The sequence below is a fragment of the Gopherus flavomarginatus genome, chromosome 15, assembly GCF_025201925.1.
Source record: "Gopherus flavomarginatus isolate rGopFla2 chromosome 15, rGopFla2.mat.asm, whole genome shotgun sequence".
Lineage (NCBI taxonomy): Eukaryota > Metazoa > Chordata > Testudines > Testudinidae > Gopherus > Gopherus flavomarginatus.
Window position 1 is genome coordinate 27256045 of NC_066631.1, and position 20030 is coordinate 27276074.

Sequence of the window (20030 nt, forward strand, 5' to 3'; positions counted from 1 at the left end):
CCCCATCTCCCCGCGCAGGCCCCGCCTCCTGGAGCCCCAGCAGCCGCCCCTCCCCCCACCGGCGGCCCCGGCTATAACGGCTGCTGCACGCGGCCGGGAGGCGGGAGCGCAGTCACGTGACCCCGGTGGGACCGTTATCCGCGGAGCATGTTCTGTCCCGGGACAGTCAATGAGCCGTGACGAGAGGGCAGCTGGGTACTGGGGTAAGGGCCGCTGCCCCGGGGGGAGGATACTGTTATAACGGCCCTTGCCCCCGGGGGGCGGGGCACTGGGGTAACAGCGCCTGCCCTGGGGGGGTGTGGAGTACTGGGGTAAGGGCCGCTGCTCCGGGGGGGGGATACTGTTATAACGGCCCCTGCCCCCGGGGGGCGGGGCACTGGGGTAACAGCGCCTCCCCTGGGGGGGTGGGGGGTACTGGGGTAAGGGCCGCTGCCCCGGGGGGAGGATACTGTTATAACGGCCCTTGCCCCCGGGGGGTGGGGTACTGGGGTAACAGCGCCTGCCCTGGGGGGGTACTGGGGTAAAGTCACCTTCCCCTGGGGGAGAGATACTGTTATAACGGCCCCTGCCCCCGGGGGGTGGGGTACTGGGGTAACAGCGCCTGCCCTGGGGGGCGGAGTACTGGGGTAAAGTCACCTTCCCCTGGGGGAGAGATACTGTTATAACGGCCCCTGCCCCCGGGGGGTGGGGTACTGGGGTAACAGCGCCTGCCCTGGGGGGGTGTGGGGTACTGGGGTAAGGGCCGCTGCCCCGGGGGGGGATACTGTTATAACGGCCCCTGCCCCTGGGGGAGAGATACTGTTATAACGGCCCCTGCCCCTGGGGGGGTACTGGGGTAAAGTCACCTTCCCCTGGCAGAGAGATACTGTTATAACGGCCCCTTCCCCCAGGGGGGTGGGGTACTGGGGTAACAGCGCCTGCCCCGCAGGGCACTAGGGTAATGGCCTCTGCCCCCGGGGGTACTGGCTAACATCACCTCCCCCAGGGCAGTGGGGTACTGGGGTAACAGCACCTGCCCCGGGGGGAACTGAGGTAATGGCCCTAGAGGGGGATATTGGGGTAACAGCCACTGCCCCTGAGGGTACTGGGTAATGTCACCTCCCGCAGGGGAGTGGGGTACTGGAGTAAGAGCACCTGCTCCAGGGAGTACTGGGCTAACAGTGCCTGCCCTGGGGGGTGGGGTACTGGGGTAACAGCACCTGCCCCGGGGGGCACTGGGGTAATGGCCGCTGCCCCTGGAGGTACTGGATAATGTCATCGCCCCCAGGGGAGTGGGGCACTGGGGTAAGGGCATCTGCCCCTGGGAGGCACCGGGGTAATGGCCTCAGAGGGGGATATTGGGGTAATGGCCTCTGCCCCCAGGGGGTACTGGGGTAATGGCCTCTTCCCCCAGAGGGTGCTAACGTCACCTCCCCAGGGGGGTGGGGTACTGGGGTAACAGCACCTGCATTGAGGAGGGAGAGATACTGGGGTAAAAGCACCCATGGGGGGAAGCGTTGTTACTGCAATCTCTGTCTTAGGGCTGGTCTATACTTAAATATGTTTCCACGATGGCCATGTCAGCTAAGAGTGTGAGTAAAATCGCAGCCCAAGCCTACATAGTTATGGCTGGCAAAAAATTGTAGACACAGGGGGCTGGTGCCTGCTACAAAGGTAGGTCAGGGCTGTAAAAATGTCACTGCTTATGTTGTGTAATTAAGGTGACCTAAACCCCACTGTCACCATCGCTAGGTCGACTGAATAATTTCTAGTGTAGAAATATGCAGTTATACTAGAGAAACATTCTTTTGTTTGGAGAATTGGTATAAGCTATACCACCAAATTAATTACAGTAACTCCCCACTTAACGGTGTAGTTATGTTCCTGAAAAATGCAACTTTAAGTAAAATGATGTTAAGCAAATCCAATTTCCCCATAAGAATTAGTGTAAATGAGGGGGATTAGGTTCCAGGGAAATTTGTTTCACCAGACAAAAGACTATATATATACACACACACAGTATAAGTTTTAAACAAACAATTTAATACTGTACACAGCAATGATGATTGTGAAGCTTGGTTGTGGTGGTGAAGTCAGAGGGTGGGATATTTCCCAGGGAATGCCTTGCTGCTAAATGATAGACTAGCACTTGTCTGAGCCCTCAAGGGTTAACACGTTGTTAATATAGCCTCACACTCTACAAGGCAGCACAAATGGAGGGAGGGGAGACAGCATGGCAGACAGAGAGACACACCCTGTGTGTGAGAGAGCGATGCGCATTGCCCCTTTAAGTTTGCTGACTCCACTCTAAGTACATTGCCTTTTTAAGTGGATCAGCAAGCTCCCTCCATCCTGAGCCCTGTTGTGTCCCCCCCGGCTCTATGAAGATGGGGTGAGTAGGGGGCAGGTGCAGGGGAGACAGGTGTTAGGATATAGATATTCAGGTCTGTCTGCAAAGATCTATACTTTAAGAATGTAGGTGTATTCTTATCACTAAGCTAGTTATAAGGACAGACAGTGATTTTGATTTTCTTGTATACCTCTATAACTGTCCTTACATCTCTTGTCAACTGTCTGTAATTGACCATCTTGATTATCACTACAAAAGTTTTTTTTCCTGCTGATAACAGGTCATCGTAATTAATTAGCCTCTTAGAGCTGATATGGCATCTTCTCTGTATGTGTGTATATATATATATACACACTCTTCTTCTATGTTCCATTCTACGCATCCAATGAAGTGGGCTGTAGTCCACGAAAGCTTATGCTCAAATAAATGTTAGTCTCTAAGGTGCCACAAGTACTCCTGTTCTTTTTACAGATCCAGACTAACACTGCTGCTACTCTGAAACCTGTCTGTGTAAGGGCCTTCTCTTACTGTGGCAGTCTGGGGCCCTGTTATTAGGTTAAGGCCTTCAGCTAAGTAGCAGAGGCAGCCATACACTGGGAAGTGTATGGTCACACCTTACATTCCAAACTAATCACATTGAAATATAGTGCTATTGGGCTATTAGGAATATCAGGACAGGATTGTATTCCTATCACCTCCAGAGAAAGGGAAGAGCCTAAAAGATGTAAAAGGAAACTTAATTTGATAGCATCCTGTCTGGCAAGAACTCACTTATCAACAGCTGGGATGTGAAATCCTCATTTCTGTATTGTTCTATCACTGTAGTCTCCACTTCCCTATTGTTTGTATAATCTCTGTCTGATTCTGTGATTGTTTCTGTCTGCTGTATAATTAATTTTGTTGGGTGTAAACCAATTAAGGTGGTGGGATATAATTAGTTAAATAATCATTACAATATGTTAGGATTGGTTAGTAAAATAATTGGTTAAGGTATAGCTAAGCAGAACTCAAGTTTTACTATATAGTCTGCAGTCAATCAGGAAGTAAGGAGGGAATGGGAAGGGGGAACTGGAATCATGTTTTGCTAAGGGGTGGGGAATGGGAACAGGGACACAGGCAAGGCTCTGTGGTGTCAGAGCTAGGAAGGAAACTGGACTCATGCTTGCTGGAAGTTCACCCCAGTAAACATCCAATTGTTTGCACCTTTGGACTTCAGATATTGTTGCTCTCTGTTCATGCAAGGAGGACCAGGGAAGTGAGAGGGTGAAGGAATAAGCCCCCTAACAAGGGGGACACCCTGACATTAGCCTCCCTCCTCCCCCACCCCAACCCCGCACAGCAAGCAGGAAGTTCCCAGGAGCAGCTCCAAGGCAGGGGGCAGGAGCAGCACATGGCAGTGTGGGGAGGGACAGCTGAACTGCTTGGCAATTGATAGCCTGCTGGGCGGCTGCCCCACAGGAAAGTTAGGGGAGCAGGGAGTTGATAGGGGGCCTACCATCCACCCTGGTTCCAAGCCCCCACCAGCTAGCTCCAATGGGCTGCTCTTTTTGTAAGCAATGGACAAAGCAGGCAGCTGTCAAACTACTAAGGGAGCATTGTGCAACTTTAAACGAGCATGTTCTCTAATTGATTAGCAACGTAACAATGAAAGGTTAAGCAGGATGACTTTGAGAGGAGTTACTGTATTGCCTGTATAAACTGTGTCTGCACAAGGACAGTTATACCAGCAAACCCATTTCAATGAAGACAAGGTCTTGTTAACATTTAAAAAAAAAAAAATCCCACCCCAAGTGCCAGTCATGCTGCTATGCCTTATTTTATTACTGGTATAAGTCTCTAGCCCTTATAGAGTTAAAGTTTTGCACTAGAGTATGAGTTGATAAAGCTGGGTATGCGTTGCATTTCAGTAAATGTTGGAGAAGAACTAAAAGCCTTGTAGTGTGTTACCTCCAGCATTGCTGATAATGTGGAAAAAGCTGTTTTAGCAGTGGCCTTGTGATCCATAAATAATAAATCTGTCTGTGATTGGCACGTTCCAGCCATAGACTCAGAGAAATGTAGGGCTGGAAAGGACATCAAGAGGTCATCTAGTCCATCCCCCCTGCACTGTGGTAGGACCAAGTAAACCTCAATCATCCCTGACAGGTGTTTGGCTAACCTGTTCTTAAAAGGCTCCAATGATCAGGATTCCACAACCTCCCTTGTAAGCCTACTCCAGGGCTTAACTGTCCTTATAGTTAGAAAATTTTTCCCAATACCTAACCTAAATTTCCATTGCTGGAGGTTAACTTCATTGGACATGGAGAACAATTGAGCACCATCCTCTTTAAAGCAGTTCTTAGACTTATCAGGTCTCCCCTCAGTCGTCTTTTCTGAAGATTAAACATGTCATTTTTTTAACCCTTCCTCATAGGGCAGGTATCTGGAGGAGGTGAGTGGTTCCAGCTGAGAGCATTGCCTAGATTCCCAAATGTTCCATCTTAACTTGCTCAGAGGAGGGCCCCCCCTTGTGCCAGATAACTTACATGTGACCATAAGCCTCAGTTGCATATGACCCCTCATTTTCTGTCCCAGTCAGCCAGGTCTCCCTCTGCTAGGGTCTTCAATTGTGAGAGCCTAAAGTTAGGCACCTAAACAGAGGTGGCTGAGTTAGCAAGCAGCACAATTTCTGTTGGATTAAGGGCCTAACATTAGCCTCCATGTTTGAAAACACTGGCTCTAGCTCTTAACTGACCCTTTCATTCTGACATGCCATTAATAAAAACCATCAGAAACTGCTTCCTTGAGACAAGCATTGCGGAGTGCTGAAGATGCTGCAGGCTAGTGATACTCAGACAGTGGTTCAGGAGCCAAATTAGTGATCAGCCTTACCCAAAAGAGCCAGGGTAGTATGAATTCATTGTTTCATTTACTATTTTTATATATATAACATTCTCACAGCAAAGTGACTGACCATGTATGATTTTATCAACTACAATTGCTTAACATAGTAAAAGCATCTTGATTGGTTAATAATTCAGTTACACAGTGTTTTAATATGTGCTGCAAAGAGCTGCAAGAGACACATTGAAAGGCAACTTGCGGCTCTTGAGCCTCAGTCTGAGTATCCCTGTTCTAGGCCTTTTGACAAATTCTCCTCAAGCATGCTGCTTTGCACCCCTCTCCATGCAATCCCTCTCTCAGCTGGCAGGCAGTAACCATACCCCTTTATTCCTGCTGTCCGGGTTCGTTACCGCCCCAAAGCTCATCAAGTAAAAATACACCAGGACAACATGTTTTACAATCCTGCTGTATTCTAGAGTGAATTTCCTGACAAGTGGGAATTGTTTTCCTGGCACAGTTTCCCTCTGCAATAGCAGAAGCTTTGGCACAATCCATGGTGAATGTTTAGCCATTGACCAACAACTTTCAAACCTCCCGTACACCAGGTAGACAAGAAAGTGACCCAGATATAACCGATGGGGAAATGGCTTTGAGAGTGTACAAATCTGTCAAGATACTGTGTTAGCTGTACTGAGTTAATAATTATTTGTATGGCAGTAGTGCAGAGAGGCCCTGATCACTGCTCCCTTGTGCCAGGCATTGTACATATACAGCACCTGCCCCAGTGTTTAAATCCATATCAGAGAATCTGTTTTCACAGGAATTTAAAATGTATAATATGTAAACATTTCTATTAATGTTTTGCAAATTTTTGAGCACTGGCCTGCTAAACCCAGGATTGAGAGTTCAGTCCTTGAGGGGGCTATTTGGGGATTGGTCCCGCTTTGAGCAGGGGGTTGGACTAGATCTCCTGAGGTCCCTTCCAACCCTGATAATCTGTGATTCTATGATTCTAAATAGACCTGAGTATCCATTTGAATGTAAATCCACTATACATATTAGAAGCTTCACTGCTACCTCTTGACATTCCAAAACATATCTTCCTTGAATGACAAGTAAATATCAGACAACCTTTTTACATTACAAATAAATAGGTTCTAGAACATTTGTTTGGGGCCCCAGCAACCCAAATGGAAATTTTCTTACCCAATCACTTCCTTTCTAGTAGAATAATCCCACACAATCCATAACGGATGGGCTCTTTCCCTGTGCGATTTGGAGGTACAGGGATGTGGCCAGGGCTCTGGGAACATCACACATCACTCTCAGTCACTAGAAAAGTTCTTCCATTTATCTATTTCTTTTTGATTTTTAAATAATAAGAAGGGCCCCTGCACAGTCTGAGAAATAGCAAGAATACAAGAAAAAGGTGACGAGAATAACCATTTATTAAAGGAGATACAGTACACTCAATTCTTCAAATTAATACTGATTTCCCTGCTTTTGTTCCTATTACTATAGTACATTCGTTACCCCAAATTTAAAATGATTACAGATTTACTTTATATCATGTGCCAGATACTTGGTTGATAATCTTGAGAAAAATACATCAAAGGCTTATATACAGTTATATAAAAGAGTAAACCCTATACTGTATATTGTACAGGTAGCAGGGAAGATACAGTATAGTTTCAGTCCTTTTTACATATGCTAGAAGACATTCAAAAGAAGATAGATTTAAACCATCTGAATAAATTATTTAGGGCCCGATGGGTCCACCCTGGCTCATGTTGAGTGTTTTCTTACTGTATGAGCAGCTCCTCTAAAACTAATTTAACTGTCCATGTAATAAGGTACATCTCAACATTAGAACAAGTGACATAAGCTAGACCACACTGTGTTCTGATGGTTTAGATTTCATCATTCCTTGTTATGTTTTTGCTTAAGAAAATCCACAATTATTAATGTTGAATTTTCCATGTTACATTCATCTGAAAATAAAATAAAAACCAGGGAAACTGTATCATGAAATAGTTAGCATAAATATTTAGTTTCCTGTAGACTTTACTGAAAACCTGCTAGAGGATACAAGTGTGCTGGAAGATTTTTTTCACAGGAAACACATTAATAAAAATCTCCCAATACTGAGGTGGTTTTATGTTTTTAAGTCAACAAATGAAGTAGTCATGTTGTACTGTTTATCCCATAAACAGGTCGTGTGATGACTTCCAATATAATTTAAAAACGTGAATGAGAAGACGTTTTTTCCAAAATATAATTTTTAATATATATATGTATATATACACACACTCTATAGGAGCTGAAATAATGCAAAAAAATGAATGTCACACAAATGGCAGTAAGTGTGCACAGCATATAGGTTTTTAAAAATTCCCCATAGTAGCTTGTTTTCTTACCTGCTTCATGATTTTATAGATTTCATACTGTAGTCCAATGGAAAGAAAGGCACTACGTGTATATGTAGTGCACAGATCTCATGTTTTTGATCAAGAGCACAGTAAAACAGTTAACAAGTAGATGAAAATAAGGATGAAATATTTCTCAACTCATTCCAGTGTCAAAAGCTTAAAAAATCTAAATATACAAATGCAGCCTTAAAATGTCTTAGTGCAAATATGAAAATTAACAGCATAATTTTAAGGTATTTAAATAAGCTATAATATGACTATAATACTTTGTTCCTATAAATTTTTCCTATAGATAAATTTAATGACATAGGGGACATTTCTTGTTAGAAATTGTTCAAACCCAGAAGTTGGGAATAAATGACAAAAAGTAATTATTACATTTATTTATACTTCACTTTAGTTTATTAAGGGGGGGAATAAGATCTTTATGAATGGAAGTTCAAAATATCTATAGGTTTGAAACCAAGGATGCGTGTGTCAAGAATCACTGTCCCTTTTCCTGATGTCTGTACACACAAATGCTGGTGGGCTAAACTGTCCAGTTAGTGCATACAAATAAAGTTTGTTTTCCTGGCCTTGTATTGCATTAGTAGGTCTCGTCGTCATTGCAATTGGTTGTCCAGTGCCCGAACACCTCACAGATTTCACAATAGGGGCGCTCTTCTTTTCTGCTGCCATGATAAGTTGAATGGGGAGGGTCATCTGATGCCTGTGCCTGAGTTGGACAGTCTTCAGTTTCATGGAGATCAAAGCAGTCGCAAATATCACAGAAGAGGCGAGGTTTTTTCTTTGACTGATTTTCATCCTCGCTGCAAGAGCAAAATTGGTATAGGTTAGGCTGGATATTCTCTTAAAGGAGAACAAACCCAAAAGACATTGTTATAAACTTCCACAAAAAACCCACTTTTTTTAAAATAAAAGTTTATAACATCCAATACTGTTAAAACCAAGGCATATATTGGTGGATCACAAGCAGTGAAGAGAATCGTTGGAGGGGATATGGAGGGGAAAGGCAGCAAAGCTTCTGGATTTCCCCCATAGCTCTGCAGTTGCTCAGATTCCTCACATGGTGATAATACCCACTCTAGCCATTAAACAAATTTATTCATTACATTTTTTAAATCTATACAAATACACATCCACTATTTCAAAAGCATTTGTATGAACTGGTAAAAATAGTTTCTTTTTTTCTTGATACAGGGGATACACCACCACTATTATTTAAAAAAAAACCCACTGAGCTCTGTACTGTTTCCTACACATTTGCACTCAGATACCAGCTTCTAGGAGTAGAGTGTGTTTTCCTAATTTGTAGAGGGCCAGGGTCACTATTGGGAATTCATAACTAGGACATGCAGAGGAGCTGCAGAGAAACAGCTTGCGCTACCAGCTAGAAGTTAGAGATGGACCAGAAAAAGTCTGGATCCAGCCACCCCACAGATTTGGGCAAGTCATGTTTGCACTTCATGGCTCAGGTCTCTGTCAGCAGTCAGGCTGACCTGTTGGCAGCTGCACAGGCTGACAGAAGTGATTTATAGTGGAATCAGCACAACATAAACCAAACGCCTTTTCCTTTAATATTAATACCTGTCATAATTGTTTATCTCCTCGTTGCCATTGAGAGCTGCTTCAGACATCATTTCCACCTTCAACTTTAATTCTTCATTTTTCCTTTGAAGATCCACTATTACTGAATTCAGGAAGTCAATCTGGGAGATTTAGAACAAAGAGTAACATATTTAGAACAAAAAGACATTCTGAAGCTTTAGGATTACACTTCTACAGAAAACATCAGCAAAAACTAGACTGCATTGCCAATATGCAGCACAGAAAGGAGCTGTTAGCTTCTACCATTAAAACAGTCACATTACGAAAAATACATTAAGGGATGGAGGGCTTTCAAACCAAGAAAATATTTCAAGCATCTCTAAGTCGTGTGAATTCTGACCAGCAACTAACAATGGTTCACCCAACAGCTGGCCAGTCTGAAACACGATGGTGGGTCTCAGCTTAGTTTCCAGGGGATAAGCGACCACATCGCAGAACTATTACCACATCAGGCGTTCTTGCTGACAGCTTCAGCAGTGTCCCAAAGGGCTTGTCCCTAGATCAGTTCCCTCCAGAAGGTGTCTTAAATGTATTGGCAGGGACAGGGGAGCTGCTCAAGGGAAGCCTGCACTACATAGGCCTGTGCTGTATCTGTTCGGTGGCTAAAACAGAACATCAGTTTCCAGTGTTGTCCCTCAGAATCTGAGGAGAAGATTGAGGAAAGGAACAAATTCACCATTGACAATCCAGGAAAAAAATGTAAACTGGATCAGAACATGGCACTCTGCTCTACATTTGATAATCTCACTGTGGATTGAAGCAAGGATGTCTTTGACCATAAACATAATGGAAACATGAATGGTATTTGTTTTCCATTCTCACCCTCCAAACCACCCAACATGTCCCTATTCACCCCTTCATTAAATGGAACTGTACATTATCTCCTAATTATGTAACAGTATGAGAGACTAATGCTGTATCTATTAGCGCTCATCTGTGAGGACGGGGACAGCTACTCAGACAATGTTACAATCATTCCTTTAATGTATTTTTATGAAGAAATTTTAAGATTTTGATAAGTATTATGCAGCTTGGCTGCACATAGTGTATCAATCTCATCTTTTTCTCTGAACCTGACTTATCAGTGAGGCACCATGGATATAACAAGTGAATGGGCCCTAAAGGGGCAATGGAATAATACAGGGCATGCATTATCTCTGAACTTGGGCCTCCCAAAGGTAGTCTGAACCTCCAGACCAGATTGCAGACATTTACAGCATTCTGATAGAAGACCATATGAGTTTTCCCATAGCTGAATAGAAAGCAGCTAAGTGAGCTAAGCAACACACAGCAAATTAATGCAGAGAATAAAAAAGCATAGAATGCAGAAACAAACCATATGCTGATTGGAGGAAAATGTTGCCAGCAACAGATGAAAGCAACGGACACGAGAAAAAAACAGAAAAAGAAACCAGAGATTAGAATGTTAAATAACATTGCTTCTAATCTATACACACACTATGTTACTAGGAAACAGATTGGTATTCCCCATTCCAGGACTTGAACTTGTAACCAAAATAAACATAGAATCATAGAAGATTAGGGTTGGAAGAGACCTCAGGAGATCATCTAGTCCAACCCCATGCTCAAAGCAGGACCAACACCAACTATATCATCCCAGCCAGGGCTTTGTCAATCTGGGCCTTAAAAATCTTTAAGGATGGAGATTCCACCATCTCCCTAGGTAACTCATTCCAGTGCTTCACCACCCTCCTAATGAAATAGGTTTTTCCTAATATCCAACCTAGATCTCCCCCATTGTTCCTTGTTCTGTCAGCTGCCACCACTGAGAACAACCTAGCTCCATCCTCTTTGGAACCTCCCTTCAGGTAGTTGAAGGCTGTTATCAAATCCCCCCTCGCTCTTCTCTTCTGCAGACTAAACAAGCCCAGTTCCCTCAGCCTCTCCTTGTAAGTCATGTGCCCCAGCCTCCTGATCATTTTCATTGCCCTCCACTGGAATCTCTCCAATTTGTCCACATTCTTTCTGTATTGGGGGGCCCAAAACTGGATGCAGTACTCCAGATGTGGCCTCACCAGTGCTGAATAGAGGAATAATCACTTCCCTCAATCTGCTGGCAATGCTTCACCTAATGCAGCCCAATATGCCATTAACCTTCTTGACAACAAGGGCACACTGCTGACTCATATCCAGCTTCTTGTCCACTAGGGTGTCCAGACAGCAAATGTGAAAAATTGGGACGGGGTGGGGGGGTAATAGGAGCCTATATAAGAAAAAGACCCCAAAATTGGGACTGTCCCTATAAAATCAGGACATCTAGTCACCCTATTGTCCACTGTAATCCCCAGGTCCTTTTCTGCAGAACTGCTGCTTAGCCAGTCGTTCCCCAGCCTGTACCGGTGCATGGGATTCTTCCGTCCTAAGTGCAGGACTCTGCACTTGTCCTTGTTGAACCTCATCAGATTTCTTTTGGTCCAATCTTCCAATTTGTCTAGGTCACTCTGAACGCTATCCGTACCCTCCAGAATATCTCCCTCGCCCCCTAGCTTAATATCCTCAAACTTGCTGAGGGTACAATCCATCCCATCATCCATATCATTAAATAAAGATGTTGAACAAAACTAGCCCCAGGACCGACCCGTGGGGCACTCCTCTTGATATTGGCTGCCAACTAGACATTGAGCCATTGATCACTACCCATTGAGCCCGACAATCTAGCCAGCTTTGTATCCACCTTATACTCCATTCATCGAATCCATACTTTTTTAACTTGCTGGCAAGAATACTGTGGGAGACCATATCAAAAGCTTTGCTAAAGTCAAGATATATCACGTCCACTGCTTTCCCCATATCCACAGAGCCAGTTATCTCATCATAGAAGACAATCAAGTTGGTCAGGCATGACTTGCCCTTGGTGAATCCATGCTGACTATTCCTGATCACCTTCCTCTCCTCCAAGTGCTTCCAAAACTGAGTTGAGGCTGTAGTTCCCCAGGTTTTCCTTCTTCCCTTTTTAAAAGAGGGGCACTATATTTGCCTTTTTCAATTGTGTGAGACCTCTCCTGATCGCCATGAGTTTTCAAAGATAATGGCCAATGGCTCTGAAATCACATCAGCCAATTCCCTCAGCACCCTTGAATGCATTAGATCTGGTTCCATGGACTTGTGCATGTTACATATTACACTCTACTCATCTTTAAACAGGTGAAACTGTTTCATGGTTATGCACGCTATTTTTTGTTTCCTGCAGCATCTACTCTCATGGATGGTAAACTGGATAGCATGTTAAGTAGCATAAATAACTTCACAGGTTCTTAGCTAAAGTAATAATAATCGTATCATTTGTGTAAGTTTTTCATAAGCCTTTTACCAAGAATAGTCCATTATACCTGAGCAATTCCCCCTGTCCCCACAGTTTGAGAGAAATTCTGCAGTTAGGTTAATGAAAGACCAATGTTTTCAACTGCATGAGCCTGAAGATAGGTACCTGCTTTTCTGAGGTAGGAAGCATCACAATTCTCATTGGATTAAAAAGACTTAGCTTTAGCACCTAGGATTGAAAATTCTGGCCTTAGCTTTTAACTGACTCATTTAATCGGACATGCCATTAATGTGGCCCATCAGAAACAGCTTCCTTGATCAACTGGGTGTACTCAATAAGCAACAACCCTTCTGATAGCTTCTCCCACCCAGCCATGTCCCTTCCCACCAGTTCTTCTCAGCTGGCTGATCAGTTGCTGTGGCCTGTGACCAGCCAGCTGGTCCGGACTCTCTCTGGGCCCCCTACTTACCATAAGTATCCTGTTCTTCTGCCTCTACCCTCTTGCCCTGGTTCCTTCCTGGCTACACATCCCCAAGGCCACTTCCACAGCTGCCACACACCTCTAGGGTGACCAGATGTCCTGATTTTATAGGGACAGTCCCAATTTTGGGGTCTTTTTCTTATATAGGCTTCTATTACACCCTACCCCCATCCCGATTTTTCAAACTTGCTGTCTGGTAGCCCTACACACCTCCATCATTCTCTTCCTTCTGCCATTCATATTCTCCATCTACTGTGTGAATCAGGAATGAAGGGGTTACAAATCAATCCATTACAACACTATTTAGATAGGATCTAGTAAGCTCTCTTTGGGAAGACATTTTACTCAAGCCCAGGCTCGTAAAGGTATGTTACTACTATAGAGTGTGGATGTTTCAGATCCAATACCTGGCTCTCCTTTGCTTTTTCTTCTTGGAGTGGATTAGTAGTAGCAGTGTCACCTTTTAAAGAAAAAAGCAAGATGTAAAAATCCTGCAACCTTATTATGAAACATACAACAACAAACCATGTAAGTTCTCTACCCTCTGGGATAACCTCTTGTCCATATATTTCTAAACCAGTCAGTAGAAGCCATCAATAAAGTGACTTACGTTGATATGTATAACATACTAGTGCTAAATGTCAGATATAAGTACTTTCAATATCATAAATTACATGTTCAAGTGGATATACAAGCCATAACTAACCCTTACAAATTCCCTATGAGGTAAATATTCTCTCCATTTTACAGATGGAGAAACTAAGGCAGAAACTGTAAGTGACTTGGAAAAAGGTAGAGGGAGTCCACACAAAATCTGGGATTAGAACTCACAAGGTCCTGGTTCCCAGTCCTGTGCTAAAACCAGGTCTGATTTCTTTTCCTGGTGTGAGAGAACAGGTTTCCAGGAGTCATAATAGACTTCATTAAGAAATGCTCTTTTGCACAGGAAAAATATACCATTTATAGGGATAGGAATTTTAAATGGATTCACGGAGATATTTCAGGCCAACTTCATCACTGATGTAAGTGGGAGCAACCAGTGACATCAATAACATTATCAGATTTTAATTTAGTCCTATTTCCTTCATTCAAAGTCTTACACTTGACTATTGAACAATGGTAGAGCCATCTCAGTAGATGAAGTTCAACGTACTAAGATCTCTGCTAATGGTCTGGGTTACAGTACAAAATATTGATTAGTTAACAGCAAGCTACGACAATGCTCAAGTCGCCCCGAGTGGGAGCACTGATACAGTAAACGGACAGTCTGCTTGTTACCTGAGGAGCTAGTGATTGAAGAAGGCTGTCTCTTGTTCTCTTTCAGTTTCTGCTCCAGGTTCTTCACCTTTTGCTCAAGTTTCAACTTCTCGGACTCCAGTGACTGAACTACTGACTGCAAGGTTCTTGCAGAGGCATTTTCTCCACGGAGCACTGTGATCTGCAATAATTGGGAATGCTTAGGCAGTTTGGAGTAAAACCAAAAGCAATAAGGGAATGCTATTATAGTAGAATAAATGCTAGATTACCACCAAAAAGATAAGCCAGTAAACATATGACAAACAAAAAACAATGTTTGGAGCCTACTTTGATTTGAAAAAAAGTAAAGACAGAAATAGCAACAAGCTCTTGAAAAGTGAGTGCTCATGATTTTATATCCCTATTTAGACACCTACGTAAACAAGTGGCCTAATTTTCAGAAGTGCTGGGAGTACCCACAACTCCTAAGGAAGCCAGTGGATGCTGAGCTCCTCTGAATATCAGCCACCTATTTGGACACCGAAGGAATGATTTAGAAGGTCAACTGTAGGGAGCAGTTTTGGACAAATCTGTATGTTCCAGAAGTCATTAATAAAATGTTTTAAAAAAGCCAATGACACCTTACAGTTTGACTACTATGGTTCTAAAAAGATACCTCATTTCTGAGTTTTTCCAGTTCTTCATCTTTCTCTGTGATCAAGGCACTAGTAACACTGATGGATTTCTGTAAAGAAGCTCTCTCTTCATCTATTTCTTTTTTTAATACGGATTCTCTAAAAGAAAGTTAAAGAGTTCCAGAAATCATCTGAAGAGTTGTTCAGTTAACATTGCTTAAATCAACCAAGAAAATTAGGTTTCATAGTTAATTTAAAATATTAGACTATCATTAGAAAATTTTCTTAAAAGCATGTTTCGGTTCTATATGTCACTGAGATTTTATATTTGCAAAATCATTTTGGATTTTACTACTGTGGAAACAAAGCAAAAAGTTTACCTATGTAGATAAATGCCAGAATCTGCATATCATCGCATCCATTTGAATTTAAAGAAAAAAGTTAATAAATTGGGGAGATATAGAATCAAAAAAACGTGTTGCACAGAATGATCCACAAAAACCTAACTTCAGAGTTGTGTTACTTCTTGGAATAACTATTAACAAGCAACAAAAAGTACATGCAAAGCTCATTATATAATTGTCATGCAAAGCATGGATGATGGTGGAAATATCAGCTGGTCCTCACTTATTTCAGTAATGTCATGTTCGCCGTAGAGATATATTTTGAGAACTATTGGGCCTTAACAATAGCTACTGTCTTAGCAGAAGACCATTTAGAATTTGTTCTTTTACTACACAGAAGTAGACTCTTTAAACCCCAACATGGCAAACTGCACAGTTCATAAATGAATAGGCTGTCTGAAAAGCACTCCATTCCTATTTGTTTTCATGCATTGAGTAAATGATGTAAAAAGTAGTCCAATGGGTTAGCAGGTGGTGCAAAATGATACCACCTGGGCACCATGTTTAACATTAACCCCACAGGGTGTCCCCTCAGAGCATAACCAATTGAGCTTGTGGATTGAGCATTGAGGAAATAGTTTATTGTCTCAATAGCAAGGGAAAAGAGAGTGCCAATAACAACAGACCAGAATAGGAATAACATCCCAAACTGTTAAGGGATATGATAAAGTCTTGTATCATAACATTCATAAGTGTCCCAATGAGTTCATGTACCCACATAATGAGAACTTGTGCTCTGAGGGATACTGCTGCAAAAATACCTTTTAGTTTTGAAAGTAACAGAGTTGCATGAGAAACCATGATTTTCAAAATTGAGTGCTCAGAGTTAGACTCTTACACCCAACATTTAAGCACCTAGAAAAGTGGCCTGATTTTCAAAAGCATGCATGCTCCATCAGCTTCCACTGATCCCCTTCAACAGGAACTGTTAGGAGCACCACGCTTTTGAAAAATCAGACCACTTTTCTAGCTGCCTAAATATGGAATTAGGAGCCTAACATTAGGCACCTCCATTTTGAAAATCATGGCCATCTTTTCCAAGTTCTTAACTGTCTTTTTTATATATATACACACACTTCTGAGAAAACTGACCACTTAAATTAGCTAGAGGAGTACACTTAAATTAGCTAGAGGAGTACTTAAGTTTTAATCATGAAGGAGCAGATTCTTCAAGAAGATTGAATGTCATAATGATTGTCAGCCAAGTAATCAAATGAAACAAATATATTAAGACTATCCAAGTGATCAATATTACAGTATATCCTTACAGAACAATGCACACTAGATATAGGATAACTGATAGGCCCAAGTTGGGAGATTTTTAATATCTACAGTTAGTGAGACCCATGATATCCAGCCCATGACATACAATACTGTCAGTGACTCAGGATTATAAGAAAACTCAAGCAACAATGACAGTACAAGTAATTCTTCCATTGTTAAGATTATGCTTATACTCATGAATGGAAGCAGTAAGTGGAGAATCTGGGGTTTATGGAGAGTGATGTACACACCTCACAACATTCAGGTTCCTGTTTTTACAATGAAAGTAAATATCATGGAAACACAAAATTGAAGTGTTGAGTAAAGAATCTCTCCTACTAATACAAACCTAGGCTTTCATTAACAAAAAGCATTTAATGAGTCTCCGGTCAGGTGCTTTCACTGGCACTGATTCAGCAAAGCACTTAAGCCTGTGCTTAACTTTAAGCATGGGAGCAGTGTCATGGATTTTCAATGGGATTACTCACTGCTCTAAATTAAACACATGCTTAAATGCTTTGCTGAACTGGGGATGCTGTGCAGAGTGGTGAGACCGGATAGACAAAGCAAGGTCTGCAGAGAAACCCCCACTTTTTTTTGGGAGTAGCCAGAGGGGGCTGACACATTGCACGGATCTTCCCCTGCAACCACAGAGCCCAGACCACACAGTACACTTGGAAGAAGGGAAAATGTGTTGTGGAGTTACTGCTCCCAAACCCTTCATGTACAGGGACCCAGTATCATGGGGTTTGTCTTCCCTCAGAAGGCAGTGGTGAAAGGGAAGATGGGAGCCCTTGGGGACTTGAAATGTTGGACAATATCTTGATTCAACTTTGTCAAATCTTTATCACGAAGTGTCACACAAATGTTTTGTACAAAAATCAGTAAAGGACTTGATGGCTGACCATTTTTTAATATTGGTAAAAGGGGGAGATACAATGTGGGCACTGGGGAAGTCTGATACTTAAAGGAGGGCAAATTACACTGTACTTAGAGGGGGAGAGATTGCATGCATTTATAACTACTATGTGTGTGTGTATAACTCTATATATTATACAAACACAAAGGAGAAAGAAGAGGAGGAGAGAAAGATCCCTTTCATGTACCATTGCCTTATCATTTAGAAGGCAGTGTCTTTAGGAAGAAAATCTTGACGTGTCATGGACCCACTCATGTATTCTAAAAAGTGCAAAAAGGAAAACCTACAAATACTGTAGGTGTATTGCTTTAAGCAGTCTTTTCACTTAGGCCTGAATCACATTCACCTATCAGCATCACCAGATAATCCATTCATCTGATCTTCTCAATCTTCAATATCATGTGCAGTATGAGGTAGTATTAGGGTAAGTTAAACTTGAAGGATGCATGTTGAGTTGGAATTAGCTTTATATAATGACTTACAAGAGAAAGCAGCTGGAAAATACTCATGATCATCTGGTAATAAGATGGGTGCTGTTATTCAAAATTCATGCCTTCATACCACAAATGCCTATTTACTAACAAGTCTCCAATAGTTTAGGTAGCACATAGATGTTGGATTGTATTAGTTTTGCTCAACAATTCCAAATGCTGTAAAGAAAACACCTGTATAAGAAGTTAAATTACACTCCGTGCAGAGTATATAAAAGTCATGTGAGATATGGGTTCCTTTTCACATCGAAGTTCCCAGATTCTTCCCTTACTACAAAAATAAGAAATTCCAATAATGAAGCAAGTACCTTAAAGTGTTACTGGGCAAGCTTTAAAAATGCAAGATAACAAGAACCACATGTTAGAAACATGAGAGAGAAATGCAAAATACAATAAAGAAGAACTAAATTTGCACTGACTTTTTTTGTTGTAAAAAATAGAAATATATATGTACTGCTGAGTATTTTACAAAACAAAAGCAAAACACTGAGGGACAAAGGCAGCCAAAAATATGTACAACAACTTTACTTAAAAAAATAATTATTTATTGTAACGTGGATAGACTTTCTTGAGTCTTACCATTAAAGACACACAGATATAGCAAAGGAAGCAAGGGTAGGAAAGGGAAGAGAGAGGAGTGAAATGAGTATTGATAAATAGCGCAAGCTCAAAGACAGTAAGACAGTTAGCAATCCACAATGAATCTAATGAGCTGAAGTAACAGAGAATCCTCTCTTAGTTTCAGATTCATAAATGTCAACCATTTGTCATTCCTGACTGGAATATTTCATAGTCCATTGATACTAAAAGGAATTCCTGTGGGTGAAGGAAGGTGGGGAATCTGCTGCTAGCTGGACGTTTGGCCAAATTAAAATAAAAGATGGCTCAGCTTCTGCATCCTGAAAGTCTAAGGAAGGCAGAGGGGGACAACATCAACTGATACGTGTGTGTGTGAGTGTGTGTGTGAGAGAGAATGTGGATGAGGAAAGAGACATTTTTTATGTAATTAGGCATGGTTAGCCTAACTCCTATATTTTTTAAACATAAAATTAATGTCATGTTTCAGCAAATTTTAGCATCAGTGTCTGTTAGCCTGTTTGAATCAGGCTGACTTGTTCTAGTGCAGGGGTTCTCAAACAGGGTCAGGACCCCTCAGGGGGTCACGAGGTTATTACATGGGGGGGGTCACAAGCTGTCAGCCTCCACCCCAAACCCTGCTTTGCCTCCAGCATTTGTAATATTGTTAAATATATAAAAAAGTGTTTTTAATTTATATGGGGAGGGGGATTGCACTCAGAGGCTTGCTATGTGAAAGGGGTCACCAGTACAAAAGTTTGAGAACCACTGTTCTAGTGCTTATTTTGGCCTTCATATCACAGTCTGTTTCATAAAACAGAATAATCATGTTTGTCAAATATGCCATTAAAACACTGGTGTTGCATATAGACTTTTAGGACAAGTGGCTGAAGGTATATAAGGATGGACAGATCTGGCAATCATTGTACAAGTGTCAGTGTTTATCTCTGGCAGCTGCCATACAGAGAGTATCCACAAATGTAAAAATGCATCATTAAATGTCTGAGGGGAATGATTTATTTTTTACTGTAATGGACGTAATGATATTGTCCTTGCTTGTGAAGCTTTGCAAAAAGAGTCTAAATGTAACTGTAGCTTTAAATAGTTTTACATTTTATAGTTCCTGGTTGAGGTCAAGCTCAAAGAAGCCAACACATCCTACACACCTTCTCATTTCTTCTGTATGAGACATTCTGGAGCAGATCCCCAGTTGGGGTAAATTATCACAGTTTGATTGACCCTGCTGAGCTATGACAATTTACACTAGCTGAGGGTCTGCCCCCTCCTCTATATATTCAGGTTCTCTCTTCTCATTCCCAGCCCTTTATTTAAAAACACACTTAAACTAGAGTATGTATCTAGACTGGGGTTTCTCAAACTTCATTGCACCGCGACCCCCTTCTGACAACAAAAATTACTACATGACCCCAGGAGGGGGACTGAAGCCCGAGTCTGCCTGATTCCCACTGCCCCAGGAGCGGGAGTCAGAGCCAAAGCCTGAGCCTCACTGCCCTGGGCAGGTAAGGGGTCAAAGCTGAAGCCCAAGGGCTTCA

At 42.2% G+C, this 20030-nt stretch overlaps 1 protein-coding gene and 1 long non-coding RNA gene across 12 annotated transcripts in view; one reads left to right on the plus strand and one right to left on the minus strand.

Annotated features, from left to right (window-relative positions):
• Window positions 1-41: 41 nt before the first annotated feature.
• On the plus strand, window positions 42-14824 carry LOC127034758 (uncharacterized). The gene is made up of 2 exons (XR_007769487.1): window positions 42-203; window positions 14278-14824. It is a non-coding gene; the product is annotated as an uncharacterized LOC127034758 (long non-coding RNA).
• The window catches only part of CLIP1 (CAP-Gly domain containing linker protein 1), a 128501-nt gene continuing 115053 nt past the window's right edge, over window positions 6583-20030 (minus strand). For 5 of the 11 annotated variants that reach the window (XM_050923896.1, XM_050923906.1, XM_050923903.1 and 2 more), the window contains 5 exons: window positions 14866-14983; window positions 14232-14391; window positions 13361-13413; window positions 9169-9290; window positions 6583-8390 (listed from right to left, as the gene is read on the minus strand). In XM_050923896.1, the coding sequence (XP_050779853.1) occupies window positions 8168-8390; window positions 9169-9290; window positions 13361-13413; window positions 14232-14391; window positions 14866-14983 (676 nt within the window). In that variant the 3' untranslated portion in view covers window positions 6583-8167. Of the gene's footprint in view, window positions 8391-9168; window positions 9291-13360; window positions 13414-13651; window positions 13834-14231; window positions 14392-14865; window positions 14984-18209; window positions 18231-18407; window positions 18476-20030 lie in introns of those variants that run through there. The other 6 variants (XM_050923894.1, XM_050923897.1, XM_050923900.1 and 3 more) reach the window with 3 other exon arrangements.